Raw genomic sequence first — 18,531 nt, forward strand, 5'->3', positions numbered from 1 at the left:
TCAGCGGGAGTGCTGCTTTTATCCAGGTGCTCTCCTCCACTGGCGCTGAGGAGCAGTTTGCAAGGAGACAAGCCAGGGTGCTGACTGGCCTCGAGTGGTTTTTGCCAGGGTGAAGAGCTGCTCCCAGGCCAGCCTGCTCTGCAGCACCTGCGCAGACGGCGTTCCTTGATGTGGTCGGAAGCCAGCCCTCTCCTCCCTGGCGCTGCAGTGCCGTGATGCTTAGAGCAGTCAGTGAGGGGGGGGCCCTGATTGCTCCCCCACCCCCCCAGTCACACCATGAACCTCTCCTGTTACACACGTGGGAACTGTAGGATTTTTAATCTTTCCTATTCCCTTGTGTTTATCTTGAGAAAACACACTGAGTTCAAAGCAAACGCTAACAGCTTGATGTCAGACTTGGATACATTTCCAAATGCACGTGCAAATGTAAATACGCGTATCAGACAAGATTTATTCTGGTGTATTTATATGACTATAAAATATACAGCACCTCTTGTGACTAAATGCTCTAGTAGACCTCATCAATTAAAACTTGAATGGTTTGCTGTTGGTAACTCTGACCTGCTTTACCATGAGCCTTCACCTACTCTGATTGGGCCTAAGGAGCTTTGCTGCAAACTGGTCCTGAGCACAGGAGTGAACGCAGGGGCTTGGGGGGGGACAGGGTGGAGTTTTGGCATGTTTCTTTCTAGCTCAGCAGAGGATTTGGATTGACTGAATGTTAATGAGAGAAAACACAGGATGTTAGCAAGAGAAAACGTTAAGTTTCTGCGCGTTGCTTGTGCCTTGAACATCTCCTCTGTCCTCTTCCTGCATTACAGAATATCTGCAAGAACTGCGGTGGCACCTTCTGTGAAGCCTGTTCAGTGAACGAGCTGCCCCTCCCGTCTAGCATTAACCCCGAGCGCGTCTGCAATCCCTGTCACAAGCGGCTCATCCAGCAGTATTCCAGCAGTCCCTTGTAGGGGACAGGCTGCAGAGAGACGTGACAAAACACGATGACGTTGGTTTCTGGGGTTGTTCAGGGGGAATGTGAAGACACGACGCTCACCTGCATTCTTTGGAGGGCGGAGGGGAAGCAGCTTTGTGGCGTTCACAGTCTCTTGTGACTAAACAACAGCCTGAGCCTTCCCTGTCCAGCAACCTGCCTGCTCCCAGACCTCAGCCAGTGCTGGGGAGAACCGCCTGGGGGATGTCATGTGGAGCAGCCCCAGGGTGTGCCCGAGCAGCCTCAGGGCGCAGCGAGAGCAGAGAGCCCCTGCCCCCCAAAAGAGAGCTCTGTGTGTGTGTGTGTGTGCGCGCACCTGTGTCTGTGCCTGCGAGTCGGGCAATGCTGGTGTTCAGGCGTGTGCTGTGGAAGTGCTGCTGCTAAGCCAAGGCTCACTGAACGCAGAAGAGGAGCGGGTTTGATCCTCATGTCTGGCTGCACTTGGAATTTCGCCTTTCCCGTTGCCTTTGACAATCTGGCTCAACTGTGCTACATCAGTGCCAGGGGTAAGGAGGCCAGGTAAGATGCCCATGAACACTTTCTAGCTTCATTTCTTTGGCACAGCCCTCTGGCCAAGGGCTTGCTATGCAAATCAGTATGGAAAAATCATACAAAGCTGTGAAAGTTCTCCTTCTGTATTTTAGGGGGTGGGGGGTGTAGGTGTTTTTGAGGTGTGCATGATGCGAGAACTGATGACCTGCACTGATCTGGCACGGAAGTGCCTTATGGCATCTCTGACCTTCCTCTTGGAGACCCTCACTGTGACTTCATGATTACGCAAGGGTGGCCAGAGCTGAGGGTGCAGCTGTACCTTCTGCTCTTGGTGCGGCAGCTGGAAGAATTGGATCCCCAAGTATTTAGATACCCAGTTGTCATCATGACACCAAAGGTTTAGAGCCACTTTGATCTGCCTCTTCCCCCGTGTGCATGTGAAAAAGTCATAAAACAGGTGTTTCACTTTTATTAGCTCAGAATGAAGGGGAGATGAAATCGGAGTGTTTCTCACCTGGTAGAAATTCTAATTTGAAACACAGTTTAAAGAGGTTTCGGACTTTGTGCTACATCATTCTTTGTTGCTATTACCTCAAGGAATTTTATGTCGCTCCAAAAAGCGGTGGTGGTTCCTCACGAAGCACCTAGCATGTCAAAGTTGTGTTTGGTCCGTCTTATACTGGAAGCCTACTTCAGTCTTGAAGACCACAGAATGTTCTGTAGCCCATAGAAAACAGATGTATTTACATGTGACAAATGCATTTGGTTTTGTACAGATTTGATTAGGGGTTAGTGGTTTCATGCCCCGGAGGGGGATTTTCTGTTCGTTAGACTGTCTGGAACCGCATTAAAAAGCGTGTCAGAGCTGAGCTTATTTACGTGGTTGGTGCTAGTTTGTACCAGGAATTATTTTTCTAGTTCCCTGTAGGCATTGGTGTGTTCAGCCACCCAAGTTCTCCAACTCCCCTTGGTACCCTTCAGAGCCAGAGCACTTCGCAGGGGGAGCAACTTTAAGTAGTTTTTCTGTGGTTTGTTTGTTGGGTTTTTTTCCCCCTTGTGGTAGTGACATTTCCTTGCTGCTATCCCTTAAAGTAGATTAGTGGCTGTAAACAGTGTTGAAGTACAAAAAGCCTAGAATTCAAGTGTGGGCACACTGCTTTGACGGGGTGAGACACCAGAGATGAACGGAGAAGACACAGAATTTAGTGGAAATCTTTTTGTGTACGTACTGTACACAGCTACGGGATTTCAGGTTCCTCCATCCAAGACCAGTGTGACTCATGCACCAAGAAGCAAGTGAGACCCAAGCAACTTCCATGTTAGAGGAGTAAACTGGAAACCGGGCCCTTACTGTAAAGGATTTTAACGCTGGCACACCCAGCATTTTGCAGCTCTGAAGCGACAGCTTGTGACCTGTATCCAGCTTCCAGCTGTCCCAGCAGGAACAGCTGCTGCTCTCCTTGCTCCGAGTGAGGGCTGGAACTGTTGCTGGTGTGCAGAGCAGGACAGCTCTCAGCAGCTCCTCTGAAATCATGCGAGATTGTCACAAATGAGCAGGGAACTGGCAGAAAACCCTTCAGAATACAGGGCTGGCGACTACAATGGCATCTGGCAAGGTCAGAGTGAGACTGCGCTCGCTGCCAGCTGTGTCAGTGCTCGCCTCTTTCCTGGCATCTCAGACTCCAGCAAATACCTCTGCCTCCAAGTACTGGATGTTTTATGCTTGTGACTCTGCAGATGTTCAAGGCACATTTGTTCAGGTACCACTTGTAATGCTGGAGCGTAGGCTGACACCTGAATGTTTGGACTAGGGGGAGTGGAGGGCTGTTTTTCTGCTGTTAATTTTGTTCCACACAATAATAAAAATTTGATTATCTGTATCCCATGTCTATCCCGAGTGGTCTGTTCATCCCATTCTGCTTTGGCGAAGCGGGTAACGGCTGACAGATGCTTATGCTGATGGAGAGAAGCGCGGCAGGAGCGATGAGCAGTTGGCTACACTACACAGCACCTCTGCTGACTTCTGCGTATGACGACCTTAAATCACTCTAGTTTAGTTTTGTTAATGGCAAAGACTTTTTTTTTTTATTAATGATCTGTACATAGTTATGCAGCTGGAGGCTAGAACTGCTCCATCCTGCAGCATCTGCCATTCCTCCTTTACCGCTGCTTCTACTTTTGCAACAACCTTTCCACAGTATGTCAATGCAATTTATTACATGCTTTTACACAACACTGAACTAGGTTTTATACAGGTAATCCTTGTTACTGAGCAGCGGCGGTTGTACTTGATCTTTACACTCGTACCCACGGAATGTGTTCGCTTTGGCCTAGAAAAGAGGAAAAAGACAAATGACTACCTCGCTGCAGCCTACTGCTTTCCTTTCTTCCCTGCATTTTATTCCATATTATTGTCTCCTATAATAAAACAGTAGAATTTGGCCATACTAAAAGATCTCAGAAAAAAAGGTAAGATGATACAAACGGCTACAAGATGTTTTCACGGGGGGCTGCAGGATGTGTGCACGGCGTGGGGGGTGGTTAATTCTACCGGGGCCAGTGACTGTGGTGGACGTCCCCGCACGAGGCGGCAGGGAGGCTGGGTGGGCTGTGGGGCACTGGGGGTGCCTGTCCTCCCAGCGGCAGCTGTGGGGACCAGGCCCCTGGGGGAGCAGCAACCATCACCCCGCAACACTCCCAAGGGAATTCATGGAAGTATAACAAGTTGGTCGGGGCCTTCTGTAAAGGTCACAGGAAATGTCTTTCATGGAACAAACATTCTGCCCCACGGTGCAGACCTGGGAAACCATCCTGCAGCAGGGAGGGCTGGCTGGTGTTTTCAGATGCTGTTTCAGCAGCAACACCAGCCCTGCCACACTGTGCCCACCTCTGCAGCAGGGCCACCTCCCTCCTGCCTACACCCACGTTTTTCTCTTGTAAACTGCCAGGAGAGAGAGACAGTTTCTGTGCAACAAAAAAAAGAAAAAACTGTCCCACTATAGGACAGCTGCCCCCCCACACCGAGGTTAACGCCGTGAAAAACATGGTTTCCAATGTTTGCATTGAAAACAGGCTGACTACTGTGCTTAGGTACCCTACCGGGCCACTTCTGAAAGGGGATGAATTAAAAAAGGGAGAAACAACTCCCAACAATGTTACTTGTCAAACTCCATTGTCTGTAATTGTAAGTAACATTGACCCTGCCCCCAGCCTAAAGACCAACTGCTGTTAATCCACAGCCCTGGGAAATGCTTAGCCACATTTCCTCTTCTGTGCCAGGGAATACAACCTCATCAGACCTTTAATCAATCACACTTAGCAGAGTTTTAAAGGAAGAAGGGAAAGCAAAAAAGAAAGCTGTCACGCACACTGCAGCAGGCCTCAGCTGTGAGAGAGCAAGCTACAGCGTAGCTGGGCAGCATCGGAGCACAGCAGAACCTCTGCCTGCTGGGGCTGTAACCTCGGAATGGAGCCGCTGCCCCATCACCACAGGCCTTGCTACCCTGTGGAATCCGGATTTGCAGGCTGGAGGGTCCGGGCTCGACGCCTGACCTCAGGTTAGCTGTGGTGATCCCCTTCAGCCACTCTTAATTTTAGCCTTTAAGGTCGCTGAAATCCAAAGTGTCGGACATGGTAACCCTGAGGCACACGCTACTAAAATAGGAACAAGATCAACAAAGTAATAAAGACGCACTTACCAAATCTGAGCTCGTGCCACTGTCGCTAGCAGTCTTCCTTTGCGTCTGGATGTTTATTCAGGAATAATTCAATGGCACTGCACTCTGGGGAACAATTTGAGAGAGGTAGTCTACGTTTAGTGATCTGTATGTGTTCCATTTTCTTTCTTTTTTTTTTTCTTTTTCTTTTTTTGCAAAGCCAATGTCACCTTATAGGGTAATTTGGAAATCTATGTTTAATGTGATCCTTTCGCACAGAGTGTTAACAGTAGCTTGACATGCTGTGCCAAACCACCTGAGGATCTGCGGTTTTACTTACGCAGCTGTGACCCCTCCTTAGCCATGGCAGCAGCTGCATCCTCATGGCTCTCAAAATGCACATCTGCTTTTCCTGTGGCATCTCCACTAGAGTTGTATTCAACCATGATCCTCGTGGGCTTCAGTGGAGCAAAGAACTGAAAAGGAGGAAAACAAGAGAGTTTGGCAAGAAAGAAACAACACGACAGTAATGCACCCTATTAACCAAGAAACTTATTTTTACTCGTAAAGCCTGTCCAACTATGGGGGAGTCAGAGCTCTTGAGTAGCAGAAGGTCCCCCTTCTCTGCCTGGGTGAAGTGAGGCCCACCCAAGTCACCTGTCCCACTGTGCGCAGCCTCCCACCCTGTGTAAGCCCTTGGTAATTCCCGACAGGAACAGAAATCCTCACACAGTACATGTGTTCTGTACATATCGAAGTCATTAAATGCAGGTACATTTGTTCTGTGATGCTCTATGCTATTAACATGAAGTAAAATTTTATTTAAAAGATTCTGAAACACATTTTTGTACATTCAGCTGTGAAATCTAGCCAGGCTTATAAATGGCTGCACAATTCGAAGCAACAGATACTAAGACAGCCCAGCAAGCTTTAACTGATTCTTATTTACAGCAGCAACTGTATCACTACTGTGCCCAGGAGGCCACAGCTACCCAGGGCAGCCTGTAGCCCGCAGCAAGCTCAAGTTTCTCAAGCACCAAGGACTAGCACTGACACAGATAAATTAAAAATTGGAAGTCACTTAATCTGTAACAATGAACCCAGCCAGATTTCATTCACGGTTTTACTGTTACTCACGTTCACTATGTCCTGGGCACTAGCTTGGGTAGGAAAGCCCCTCATGTGGACAAAGTGCAGCGGTGATGACATGTTCCCAGATTCTACAACACGCCCAGAGCTTTCTGTTCCTTCCCTGCACATTTCTGTGGAATACAGGAAAAAACATCATTAATGCTTGCAATTATCACCTCCCCCATGTGAAAGCTGTAGACACGCGGGGTCATGCTCACAGCAGACAATCAGGGTAAAATGAAGGGGCCTTAAAGAACATGCCTGACAGGGAGGGACTCACCATTTTCTTTTTCAGCATCAGATCTTCCCATGTCGCTCAATCCTCTTTCTTCAGAAACAGACTCATGTTCTTTTACTCTGGGGTAGGTCACCGTCTGCCTGTCGTAAGGCACATGCCTCTGCATTTGATGCTTTCTACTGACATACACTTCTATGTATCTAGAATTCAAAGGAAAAGATTACATGGCACATCTTGCACCTCCACAAAGAACTCAAGGGTTTGAGACGGTACCTTGAGGACATTCTCCTGTCTCTGGTCTGCTCAGGTACTGGGTGGGTGGGGTGTGAGAGCCATGGTTCAGCAAGCCATGGTTCTGAAGAATGAATTCATTTAACTGCATGCTTATGCTTATGGAAAGCGTTTTCAACTTGCACTGACAAACCCACATATTGGGAGACAGATTACCAGTCTGCTCTGGACAACATCTTTAGTTTACAGAGTTCTTGCAGAAATAATACCAATCACCCACAAGCCAAAATTCTGGTTTGTCACAGAAATACAGGTGTCCTTCCCCTAACAAATGATTCCTCTCCTTTTGAGCAGCGCTGTATGTAAGGCTGTTTTCCCCTCACTGCACCTCTGCAGCTTGCACTTTCCAATTTCTACAAACCCCAAATTAAAAAAAACTAACCAAAAACCACACACCCAAGCCCAAAACAGATTACTGAAACAGCCAGACCTAGAAGATGCACAGGGACATATTAAATACTTTGGTGCAGCTGTAAGATTTTATGTATGGCTATGAAAGTGATGGGATAAAACGTAACAGGGGCGTGTGTGAAAGTCGAGGGCGTAATACACCGATATTTAATGCAACATTAAGAGGCTCTAGCAAGATCCCATTTACAGCACAGAAAGAAAAAAACTACCACAAACCCTTATTTACAGGTTTAGTCAAAGCATAAAATTATGCTGCCTTGTTTCTTGCTACCTGCCCCAGAGCACCTTAACTCAGAGCTGTCTATGCTCATCTTTCAGAGCTCGCAGCAGTACCAGCTGGGCCTCACACAAATTTAACTAGCAATGTTAAATCAGGCCATTTCCACAGCACAGAAGGAGTAACGGGATGAAGAGAATATGGGCATCCAAGTGAGGAGGCTTTCCTCCCTTCCTGAAGAGAGCAGCCAGAGTAAGGAAAGTAACGCCACGAACAGGCTGAGAGCTTACAGCTCAGCCCCCGTGAGCCCCAGCTCAGTACTGTGCACAGCTTAAGGCCATTTGTGGAGAAAACTGACAGCCCAGGAAGGAGAGCAAGGTGACAGCAGTTTTGGAAACCACTCCATTTCCTGGCTAATCACACAGAACCAGGTGTATGAAGTTGGGCAGGTGAGTCAGATCAGCTGTTGTTGCATCATGAGAAAGGAAAAATTAATGGCAGGCTGATAATTAATCTCTACTGGAGGGCAGGGAAGCATGTTAGTTAATTCAATTATTGGGCACACCTACAGAGCTGCTGTTTTCTTTTAATATTGGCCGGGAAGGGGGGGAACAACAAGCCCAAGGAACTGCAGACCAGGAACAGGAAAAAAAGAACAAAAAAAAAAAATGAAGTATGTATGGGAGAACTGATGAGGTCTGGAGAAGTCTTTTGTTACCTTTCTGAATTTCTGAAAGAGACCTTGGTGGATTATTAAGGAAAAATGAAAAAGCTCAACAGGGTAAAGGCAATAGTTTGTTTTCTTTTTTCCCTGACTGTAGCTCTGAGGTTTTTAGAAGATGTGGTGTTTAGGGGTATGGTTTAGTGGTGGACTTGGCAGCATTTATGTTAATGACTGGACTCAATCACCCTAAAGGTCTTCTCCAACCTAAATGATTCTGTGATTCTGGGGAGAAAGTGGTTACGTTTCTGCTTGAGAAAAGAGAGGCTCTTGTGAGAGTGGCACAGGGCTCTGTGCTCTAGAAGAAAATTTAGCAACGTGGATTCCTGAGGGAAGAGGACAGCCCAGGTAGATGTGGTCACCAAAGACAAAGGTGATTGTATGGTGTTGGCCAGCAGTCAACGTGGGGAACAGATTCAAGCCAGAAGTGAGTGTCAGCTGTGCTGTGTGCAGGGTAATCTCCAAGTGGAGACACCGACTCTGCCTGGCCCTGGGCAGAAGGGAAGGGTGAGGGTTGCCAAAACTGCAGGAAAGCACCAAGAAACATGGGGGAAACTTGGTTGGGTCAATGTCTGTGGGAGGTGCAGGATCTCCATGCACCTGTGATTGGGCTGGCAGTGTCTATCTAGTGTTCCCTGCCCCAAATGCTATCACTCCCTTTTTGTTAGGATAACGGATAACACTGGCTTTCAGGATTACTTAAAAAGAAATGAGACTTTTCTCTGAGAGGCTCCAAATTCCCCCAAGTTGTGATCGCTGAAGGCATCTCTGCAGCGCACAGAAGCCTGCAAAAGGCTTCCTTTTCTTTTCTCCAGTTCTGCCAGGGTTCTAAAGAAAACATCACCCGAAGACCTAACACCTGGGTTACACAGTATTTCAGAGGGCGCTGCTAAAAAATAAATGTTTTAAGGTGCAGCATAACAGTTTGACCCCAGTATAAGACTTAGCTATGATTTCCACTGAAATTTCAATCTGAAGTCTTGAGTTCTAGGTTTTAAGGGTAAAAAGGCAGAAGCTTCCTTAATAATAATGCAAGTACGGTATAGCCCAAGATCAGATGATTCACCTGGTCAGAAGCTACATTCCTCTACCCTCCTGAGCCCCAGTGAAGTACATACCTACTTCCCATATATTCCCTGTGTCGTAACAGGGCTTTAGCTGCCATTTCAGGAGTGGCAAACTGCACAAAAGCTTCTCCTGATTTTCTTTCTCCCCGGTAGACGAAAGCTATGTCAGTTATCTTCAAACCTATGGAAGGGTGGGGAGAAAAAGGCATTCATGTTGTCAGGAACTTGCACTATAGCTCAGAGACATCTTTTTTCCTTACTCTTCTGATTTTTGAAAACTGGGCAGTTAAATAGTTCTGAAACAACTGCTCATGCTGGCCTACAAATCTTTTTTGTTTTAAACTTCAATTGATTTGCTTTGTTTCAGTTAGTTTTCAACAAAAGGCTTAACTGCCAATAATGAATTGACTTGAGGCTTCTAGTAACTATAAAAATAATAAGTGAATCCATGTTCTAGACAACAAGGAGATCCACAGCACAAATATTCTTGAAATTTTTGCATGTTATTACAGTAGTTTTTCCCACCTGTTTAAAACCAAGGTCAAATTCACTGAACTTCAGCTTTTGTGCTGTATCCTATCTTCTCGGGGAGCCTGTAATCTGGTTAATAGCTGTATCTGACATGATACGAAGTGCACACTGTGCTGGGCTACTACATTTCTTTTTTTTTTGCATGCCTCTTTGCACCTTGTTACTTTCTCAAAGGGTCTCCCCAGGCTCCTGAAAACATGGAAATACTCCACAAGCTGCTCTAGTCATTTAATGGTGATAATTCTGCTACTAGGTGCCTTCAAACATACTGAACTACTGGTTATCAATTGAAAAATCTGCTGTCAGTGGCCTTGTCTTTTGGCACAATGGTGGTTATTATGAGCCTCAGCGCTGCAGGGCTCTGTGTGCAGGCCTACCTGGCGTGGAAGAAGTTGCACGGAAGAACTGGTTTTGGTTTCATCTACAACTTAAAACTTTACCTAAGGAAACGTCAATTTATTTTGCAAAACCTAGGTGGTTTCTTTCTTAATGAATGCACGCAGGAACCACCTGATTACTCTAGACCTGAGTACGGGAGGTAAGTGTGCACACACCCACTGTGCAATACCTGCTCAGCTGAGAACTGGCGCAATTAACTTTCACAACCATGAACAAGCCAGTGATAAACAAAAAAAATCTGCTTTTAATACTTTTAAGTAGCATATGTAATCTGTCATGATTATATAGCTGAGAATAGCCATGCTGCATTCACTTGTACTGTAACTATCGTACAGGCATTTTTGCCTCTCAACTCCACCAAATCATGCACTGGTAGCAATCCAATTGCAGATAATGGGATCTAGGTTTCTCTCTGTCCTGGTTTTGGCTGGGATAGTTCATTTTCTTCTTGGAAAGACTACTCTATTTCCTTCTGCTAGCCCCCTAGAAAAGTGCTGCAAGTACCGATCCTAGGTCAGACCTGCAGAAAGTCAAAGGTGCAAGAAAACACTGCAGACAAAGGCTTGTTCAGAAAGCCTCAGATACTTCTGCCTACAGGGGGACAGCAACTCCTTATACTGTTTAAGGTGTTCAAGGCTGAATGTGCTTTTGCTTTTCTTGCTTGAAGGACAACAGCCTATCTAAGCATCAATATGGAGAAATAACTCTCGTAACTGAAGAGCACAGACTAGGTTGAGTTACCTGCAAAAAAATCTGCAATATCGTCCTCAGTGGAGCTGAAGGGAAGGCCTCTGAGCAGTACAACTCCATCATTTATGGCTTGTGACTCATCCCGCAGACTTTGTAGCAAGCCCTCTACATCACTATCATGTACTTCAAAGACTGCAAGGAACACAGGCACAAAACTTATTTTCCCTCATGGTACTTGGAAGGCGGCACTCTGCAGGCATTCTTCAATGGCAGCTCCCTTCCCTCCCTCCCCCATAGTATTTCTTCACCCACCCCAAACTCTTATGGTCATGTAATGACACCCCTCATGGTGTAAGCCACTTAGCTTTTCCTGTCCAGCCTAGGAAAATTTGGCTTTATGGTGCCTTGTTGGCCAATTTAATTTGCCGCTCTGTTCCACACCCTGAATCTCTGTGCTGCCCCCATCACACCAGCCCGCTTTATTATTCAAGCAGGTTTTATTCACTTTTGAGTTTTCTTCCAAAGGACTTCTGCTGTTTCAAACCCACCTTTCACATAGCGTGGGCCCATATACCTCAGGTGCTTTTCCAAGGCTCTCTGGACATCTGCTTTTGACTCCAGCTCAATTAAGGCATCTCCCCTGCGTCTCCCATCCCTGTTTAAGAGGAAGTGTATGCCGTTCTCACCATTTCGAATTCTACAGCCTAGAAATCAAGGAACACACAATACAGAAACATACACAACTACATCAAACATGGGAGTCCTCTGATTGCAGATGAAACCTGAATATTCTGCATAGAGTGATTCCCCCTCAGCACTGCAAAATACTGCCTTGAAACAAAGGACTGGAAATTCCTATTTCTACCCTTAATACTAATACATGATGCTTAATACACAATGCTTATTGCAGACAAGAAACCGATCATCCCTTACCTTCCGCAGCTGTATAAATGGATAATATATATTGTCATATTGTTGGTAAACTTGTTTCTGAGTTATCTCCAATCAAGAACAAATACTACAGCCTTTCAGTCTTTACAGCTATACTCTGCCTGCTCTATGTTCCTTTCCCCTAGGACTTCAAACTGATGTAATTTAGTTTAGCAGGTTATTAAACCATTCAAAAACTTGGATCTGACCTCTGGAAGAATGCATCGTGATATTACAGTATGGAGGGGTCAGCCTTGCAAAGGTATGCACAAGCCTACTAATTAGGATCAGAAAGTGATACTGAAGTTTAAACTAGGGAACCACTCCAGTTTGTTTAAAAGAGGGGGGCTGGAGATAAAGCCAGCCATAATGGTCTTTAAATGAGCTACTATGAACTGGATTGCCTTTTCTGTGGAGATGCTCACTAAGAAGGGAAAGACTTGTTCAGCTGAATATAAAAAGCCATAAGGATGAGTTTCTAGTCATTGTCCAGCAGTCTGGAAGTTATCATTCGGTTTATATGTGGAAATGGTGAATAAACCTCATCTTTCTCTAGTTAACCATCTTTTAAGTTTGGTTCCGTTAACTAACCATTCACTACTGGGTTCAATAACACCACCCCGAACAGTTAACACAGAAAATTAACTCCCATACTATCAAAAAAGGTAAGCACGTCTTCTTCAGTGCACGAGAAAGGGAATCCTTGTGCCCTGATGAGATAGACGCCGTCATTATCTTCCTTGGGTGACTCTGGCTCTCGGTCTGAGAGGTGACCTTCACGGGACGGTGAATCTGTAACCTGTCATTAAAAAGAAACAGGGACAAACCCCCCCCGTGAGCACGCGGAGGCGCAGCACCGCGGGCAGGGTCCTGGGGCTGGCGCACGGCGGGCAGGGCAAGGGCAGGGCCCCGCCGCCCCGCTGACAGACCCCGGCCCAGCGAGGCGAGGGGGGGCTGTCCCCACGGCGGCGGGGGCCGCGCAACGATGGCGCCCCCCGGCTCGGTCCCGGCCAGCGGGGTTCCCTTGGCGTCCCCCGGCCGCGCGCCGCCGCCATTTTAGGCCGCGTCCCCGCAGGCCCCTACCTGGCTGTAGCTGCGGACGGCGGCGCAGAGCGGGGCGGGAGCCCGCGGCGCGCCCAGCCCCGGCCCGGGGGCGGCGGCGAGCAGGAGGCGGGCGGCCGGCAGGCGCGGGCAGGGCGGCCGGCGGCCGAGCAGCAGCAGGGCGGGCAGCCCGCGGCGCGCCGCGGCGGCGGCCATGGGCGACGGACGGGGGCTCCGCCTCCCTTCACAGGAGGCGCGGCCGGAGCGTGGCGCCCCCGCCGCGGCAGCGCCCCCTGCGCGCTCCGCTCCCCGCCGCGCCCCCCGCCGCGCAGACTCGCCGCTCCTGCGGGCCGCGGCCGCTGCCTGCCGGCTCGGCGGGGCGCGGGCCCGGGCGCGGGAGGTGCTGAGGCGCTGCCCGCAGCGAGGGGGGGCGCGGGGCTCACTGCCGGCCCGCCGGGCCCGGCGGGGGCCCTTCAGCCTCTGCAAGGGGAAGCCAAACGCCTGTTAGAGCTGCCGCGCTCCCACAGCGATGAGTCGCGACACGGTATTAACTGGCTTATGCTCCGTTAGACTTTCTGTCACCGCTAACGGGCTTACATTTTTTTATCAAACAAAACAGGAAGGAATACCCCCCCACCCCCACCGCACCCTCAGTATATTTGCAAAGTAAAGTTTTACGTCAGACTTAAGCATGACAACCTTTTTGCACCCCTTCCCTGTTCTAAGAGACCTGATTTTCTCCCCCTTGCTCTATTCCGAGCTTGATAGCCTTATACATCAGAGGCAATACTGGCTGGACCTGTCTGGGAGGAACATACGCACCTTTCCCATGATCTGGAAAAACAGCCCTGTTGTCATTGCTGCATCCAAGAGGGATGAGGGGGAAAGAGCCAGCACCAGCTTCTTGTAAGTGCACACATGGGGAAGGTAGGTTATGCAGAACCCAAAAGAAAACTTTTTAGGATGAAACAAAACAAGAAAGAAGAGAAAAGACAAGCCAAACCCCCCAACCCAACAGTGGAGGAAGCCATGGGAGACTGTGGAGGCTCAGACCCAGGGTGAGCAGGCAGGTATCTGAGCAGTTGCTCCGTAGAAGGATGAGCCAGGCTGTCCGGGCGTCTGGACCCCAGCATCAGGAAGATGGTGACAGCCATGACAGGGAAGATTATCCTCCTCTGTCCGGCATCCTGTAGTTCTAGTCTTGAGATCACCAGGTAAGAGTTGCAATCTCAAGCCATTGCAAACTATCACCCAAGATATGATCTTGGGATTTTCAACAAAAGTCTTTCAGCTTGTAGTACTGCCAACCCGTTAATTTCTCAGAAACCTTGAGTGTTCCTTATCACCATTTTGGAAATGTTAACAAGCTGTTTTATGTCTTCTCATTGCTGGCTTTTACTTTTATAAACTATTCCCTGTAACAAACTTTCATGACAGACTGTTGCCTTGATAATAACACAGTCTCTTGACAACAGCACTCTCAACTCTTTTCAGTTTTCAAGGTAAATCACGTATTGCACACATTTTCAAAGGAATGTTAACCTCAGTGCTGAAGTGGTTCACATTCCAGTTTTTCATAGTCTACATGTCAGGTTTCTCTTCAAAACCTTCTTTAAGTAAGCAAGGAAATTTTATAGGGGCAAAAAATTAAGATAACTACAGGAATTCATCTTGAACACTTATCTTTATCTGGATTGGTTTTTGTGCTTGAAGTTTAATTGAATAAGCAGATCCCTGAATGTTACGGACCAAGGGAATGCTATGTGTGTTCCTCTCTTGTGAACCAAGCAGGGTGTGAGGAAGGGTGTCTTTAAAAGATGCATGTCTTCCACTCATTTTTCCTTCAATATATTTGCTACCTAAGTACAGTGAAAAATATCCCACTGCTTGTCTTGTAGCTTGTCAGTGTGTGCGAGTTACCTTTAGAGGGCACCGTTTTGTTGGGCATCTGTTGGCACTGAAGTTTTCCAGGAATCCCAGAGCTTCCTTAGCAACCGTGACGGATCAAAGCTTCCGCACCTACGGTCAGAGGAAAAAAAATAAATCATCCTAGGACAACAGAATTTGCATTTATTCACTCGACAGAACTGGTGTTGAATGAAGTCTGCTTATGAGAGGAAATCTGTTACTGTAAGTAAAACCAAAAATAACCCCTGGAGATGCCCCTCCATACTGCTGTTGACAAAGAAGTTAGATTTACTTTGGAAGATGCCTTTTTCAATACCCAACGTTAAACAGGTTAATTGTTAAGAATAATTAATACCAGCTATTCTTTAGTTTGACCAGAGGAAAAAGAAAAATCTTCTGAGTTGATACTAAAACACATGCTTATCTTATATTGGGAAACATTACTTATCACTTTGTATAATCTGTCATCAAGAAAAATTGACCTTTTGTTGTGGTATTTACTAAAATTATTAATTTAGCTTTAAATTACTCGAGCAGTAGGGCTTCTACCATTTTCTGTGAAAGATGAGCCTGTCATACAATCGCTGATTTGTAACTCTCTCAGCATTCAGCAGGAGATTGTGTCCTTAACCTGAACGAGCCCACCAACTCTGGAAAACAGAAAGGAAAGCACAGTGTACATGGAGACATTTAAGTTACATGAACCTCACTGCAGACATTGTCCACACCGTAAACGCTGTTGAGATTTGTGGAGCAGGTCCTACACAAATAATTTATTTCTGACACGTTATTACTGAAGTGTATGAACATTGTAGCAGGAATGACACATATCCAAGTGCCACAGGAGCCCTGAAGGCAACAGAGGGCCAAATTTATTATGCTTTCTACAGTCCAGTGGTAACAGGGCTGCTGAGTTGTATCATCCCAGCTCCAGAATTACGGTGACGCTTAGGACCACTGCATAATAACCTCATAGTTCCTGTAATTTCTTCATGTGTTACATTTTGTTGTAGCAAGTAATTACAAGTACGTACCATGATATTTATACTTAAATGTTTCCCTTGTTCACAAATCAAATCCCTTACCTTAATGCACAAACAAGTATCCAATTAAAAATCTCATGGATGCTATCGGTTTAATCTAGAATGTGGGGAGAATGTTTACAAAGCTTAGTATTTACTTACTGTATTATTTACATTTCAAGGCAAAATTTCGTTTCCTTTTTTCTATTCGCAATAACATGCCTATTAAGTTTTGTGATCTTAATTTCTGAACTCTTTTCAGCTGGAATGTTCCGTGTTTACCAAGCTGTGCTGCCAAAGCTGAAAACTTCAGTTCAGGACCAAAGCACTCTGTCAGCTTGAGGGCCCTTTCAGAGTAATTCTTTAAGCTCCACAGTATAATGGATAAACCAAAATGACAGACGTGAGGCCACGGGAGCATTCACTGTGCCTTTCCTGGAGCAACTGAGCGGTTTGACTCTTACGTAAGACTGCAGCATGCTGCCAGTCCCTTGTATTGGCAGCGTCTGAAGTGAGCACTTCATGTGACCCTTAGCCATCCCGCACAGACCGATATTAATGTGAGACATAAAATGTACACATTACGTAACCATTTCTCCTGACAGCCACCCAAGCCAAGTATTTCCTACTGACTGCTGCAGCAACAGACATTTAATTTTAACTTGCCACTAAAATAAAACACTCTGTGGGTAGAAGGAAGCGTATGGGTGGGAACAGGGAATGGAGGTTGTTCCTGTCCCAACATGAATTGCCAGAAAGATCAGCAATATTTTTTTTGAGCTTGGTTTATGTGGCCAGCTTAGCCTGACAGCATCTGTTAAAAAGTGCCCAGAGACCCATTTTGTGCCTGCTTTTACTAATACAGCCAAAAGAAAAATTGCAAACGTCATGAAATGCTTTTTAATTACGCCTTTGCTGCCCAGTAAAAGACTTGATTTAAAAAGTGTCCTAAAAAGGGTAGTGTAATTTTAATTTACTCAGAAATGCCCTGACCTAGCATTCTGACTTGGTCTGAAGGACAGAGCCAGAAAAGCAGAAAATGCAGTTTCAGCATTTAAAAACACTAGAGCAGCAGACAACTGTCAATGTTGCCACATAAGGTGTTATAGCTGAAACCCCTTATGTGCTGTACAGGAACTTAACACTGTGCGGGATTGTGGCATGTTTCGATGTACTGAATTTGCCTGATAACGAATCTGGAAGTCAATGGGTTTTCCTCTGGCCTACCTGCAGCACTGTGAGCTTTGTAGGGCTGCCAGGCTCGCAGAATCCCTTTGGGCAGGAGGGAATTAGTCTCTGGGGGTCCTGCTGCCTGCCCTGTCCCCTCTTGGAAATCCAGCTGGCTCCTTATTGAGCTACATGGAGGCAGATTTTCACGTGAAATTACATCCTGGGATTGTAATTTCTGCCATAAAGAGGTGGCAGTTGGATGTGGCTAAGTCTACAGTGGAATGTGCAGTCATTGTTTGATATGAATATAATATTTCAGTTTGAAGCATTCTGGCTGCTGCTGTCTTTGTTTCCCCTAGAACATATAAACTGACTGGGACAAACCCCGAAATTAAGAGCCTTATTCCTGTTTGGGAATGGGAGGTAAGGATTCCCAGAGCACAGTCCCCAGACCCCAAAACCAGAGCCTGCAGCTGTCATCTGGTGTGGAATGAGCTGCCGGGCATCTTTTGCAACGCACTGTGCACCCTCAGTATATTGCCAGGGAAGCGCATGCTGTGGGGTTGTTGCTGCTGGCAAAGATGCGCTTGTGCTTATTTGAAAACTTATGCTGAAACGATACTCCACTGTGCTGTACATTATAATTCCACAAATGGGAGGACGTGCCATTTTTAACAACACTTGCATAAGGTGAGGCGGTTCAGGGCAGAGGTCAGGTGAAGGATCTGCCAAGGGTTTGTAAGAAAACTCTATTTTTCCCCCCCTCAGTAGTTTGCAGCTGCCTGTATCTTCACTTCTGAGGTGTGTGTGTCTGTCCTTAGCTGACTGCTCACCCGAAACAGCCAAGTTAAAAACTGCTCACAAATCAAACATTTGTGTTGAAATATTAGAAGCCATTTTGACACGTTTCTTTTAAAAAGGTTCAGACTGTTGAGTGAGGAGGGCAGAAATGCCGGTTAAGATCTCCCTTATTGTTTTTGACTGTGGTGGTCATCTGTGGGTTGAGTACCTGAACTCCTTGGTCATGCACCCTGAAGAATGAGGATAGATCGCCTAAGAAGCCTGGATGGCCCAGAATTATGAAATTGTCACGCGTTTTGAGTCCCTGGCATGACACGCTGAAGCGAAGCCAGTTGCTCCCTGTTCCTGTACCTTGCGGGCTTGCTCCGCAGCAGGCGGTTTGGGGTAGAAGAGGGATGAAGGCTGGTGGGCCATGCTATCGCTCAGGAGCTTTTCATGGTTCTCCTGCAACGTTTAGTAGGTAATCACAGGGATTTCAGTGCCAGGACCACCTAAAGCCTGTCATATGTGTTATGCCCGCGCCCAGAGAGTATCGCCCAGTGAGAGCTGGGCTGCCGCGGCCTGGAGCTGTGCGGAGGTTTGCCCGAGGATGGCCGGTGCGGGCCATGCCTGCTCTCCCGTCCCTTTGGGTCACCTGGGGCGGGGGAAACGCTCCAGGGAGCCCTGGGGCAGGGGCTGCAGCTGGGGGTGTCTGGGGGGAAAGGCGCTGCCTGACAGGATGGGGGTACCCGAAGGGCAAGGGGGTGCCCGTTTCCAGGGAAGACGAGGGTGCCTGAGGGGAGAGGGCTGGGAGACCTGGGGGTCGCTACGGAGGGACCGGGGGCTAT

At 47.2% G+C, this 18,531-nt stretch overlaps 2 protein-coding genes and 1 long non-coding RNA gene across 11 annotated transcripts in view; 2 read left to right on the forward strand and 1 right to left on the reverse strand.

The window, feature by feature from the left end:
• RUFY3 (RUN and FYVE domain containing 3) overlaps positions 1–3,360 on the forward strand; it is a 57,776-nt gene extending 54,416 nt beyond the window's left edge. For all 9 annotated transcript variants that reach the window (XM_040586334.1, XM_040586342.1, XM_040586362.1 and 6 more), the window contains one exon: positions 822–3,360. In XM_040586334.1, the coding sequence (XP_040442268.1) occupies positions 822–965 (144 nt within the window). In that variant the 3' untranslated portion in view covers positions 966–3,360. The remainder of the gene's footprint in view (positions 1–821) is intronic.
• Positions 3,361–3,673: 313 nt separating this feature from the next.
• GRSF1 (G-rich RNA sequence binding factor 1) lies at positions 3,674–13,034 on the reverse strand. The gene is made up of 10 exons (XM_040586449.1): positions 12,846–13,034; positions 12,417–12,561; positions 11,381–11,536; positions 10,884–11,024; positions 9,264–9,393; positions 6,548–6,705; positions 6,274–6,398; positions 5,477–5,612; positions 5,179–5,262; positions 3,674–3,810 (listed from the first exon to the last, which is right to left on the reverse strand). The coding sequence occupies exons 1-9, from the start codon at positions 13,017–13,019 to the stop codon at positions 5,204–5,206; spliced, it is 1,224 nt and encodes a 407-aa protein (XP_040442383.1). The 5' UTR covers positions 13,020–13,034; the 3' UTR covers positions 3,674–3,810; positions 5,179–5,203.
• Positions 13,035–13,263: 229 nt separating this feature from the next.
• LOC121084688 lies at positions 13,264–17,228 on the forward strand. The gene is made up of 2 exons (XR_005826840.1): positions 13,264–14,933; positions 15,996–17,228. It is a non-coding gene; the product is annotated as an uncharacterized LOC121084688 (long non-coding RNA).
• The last annotated feature ends 1,303 nt before the right edge of the window (positions 17,229–18,531 follow it).

Source organism: Falco naumanni, chromosome 1 (genome assembly GCF_017639655.2).
Source record: "Falco naumanni isolate bFalNau1 chromosome 1, bFalNau1.pat, whole genome shotgun sequence".
Lineage (NCBI taxonomy): Eukaryota > Metazoa > Chordata > Aves > Falconiformes > Falconidae > Falco > Falco naumanni.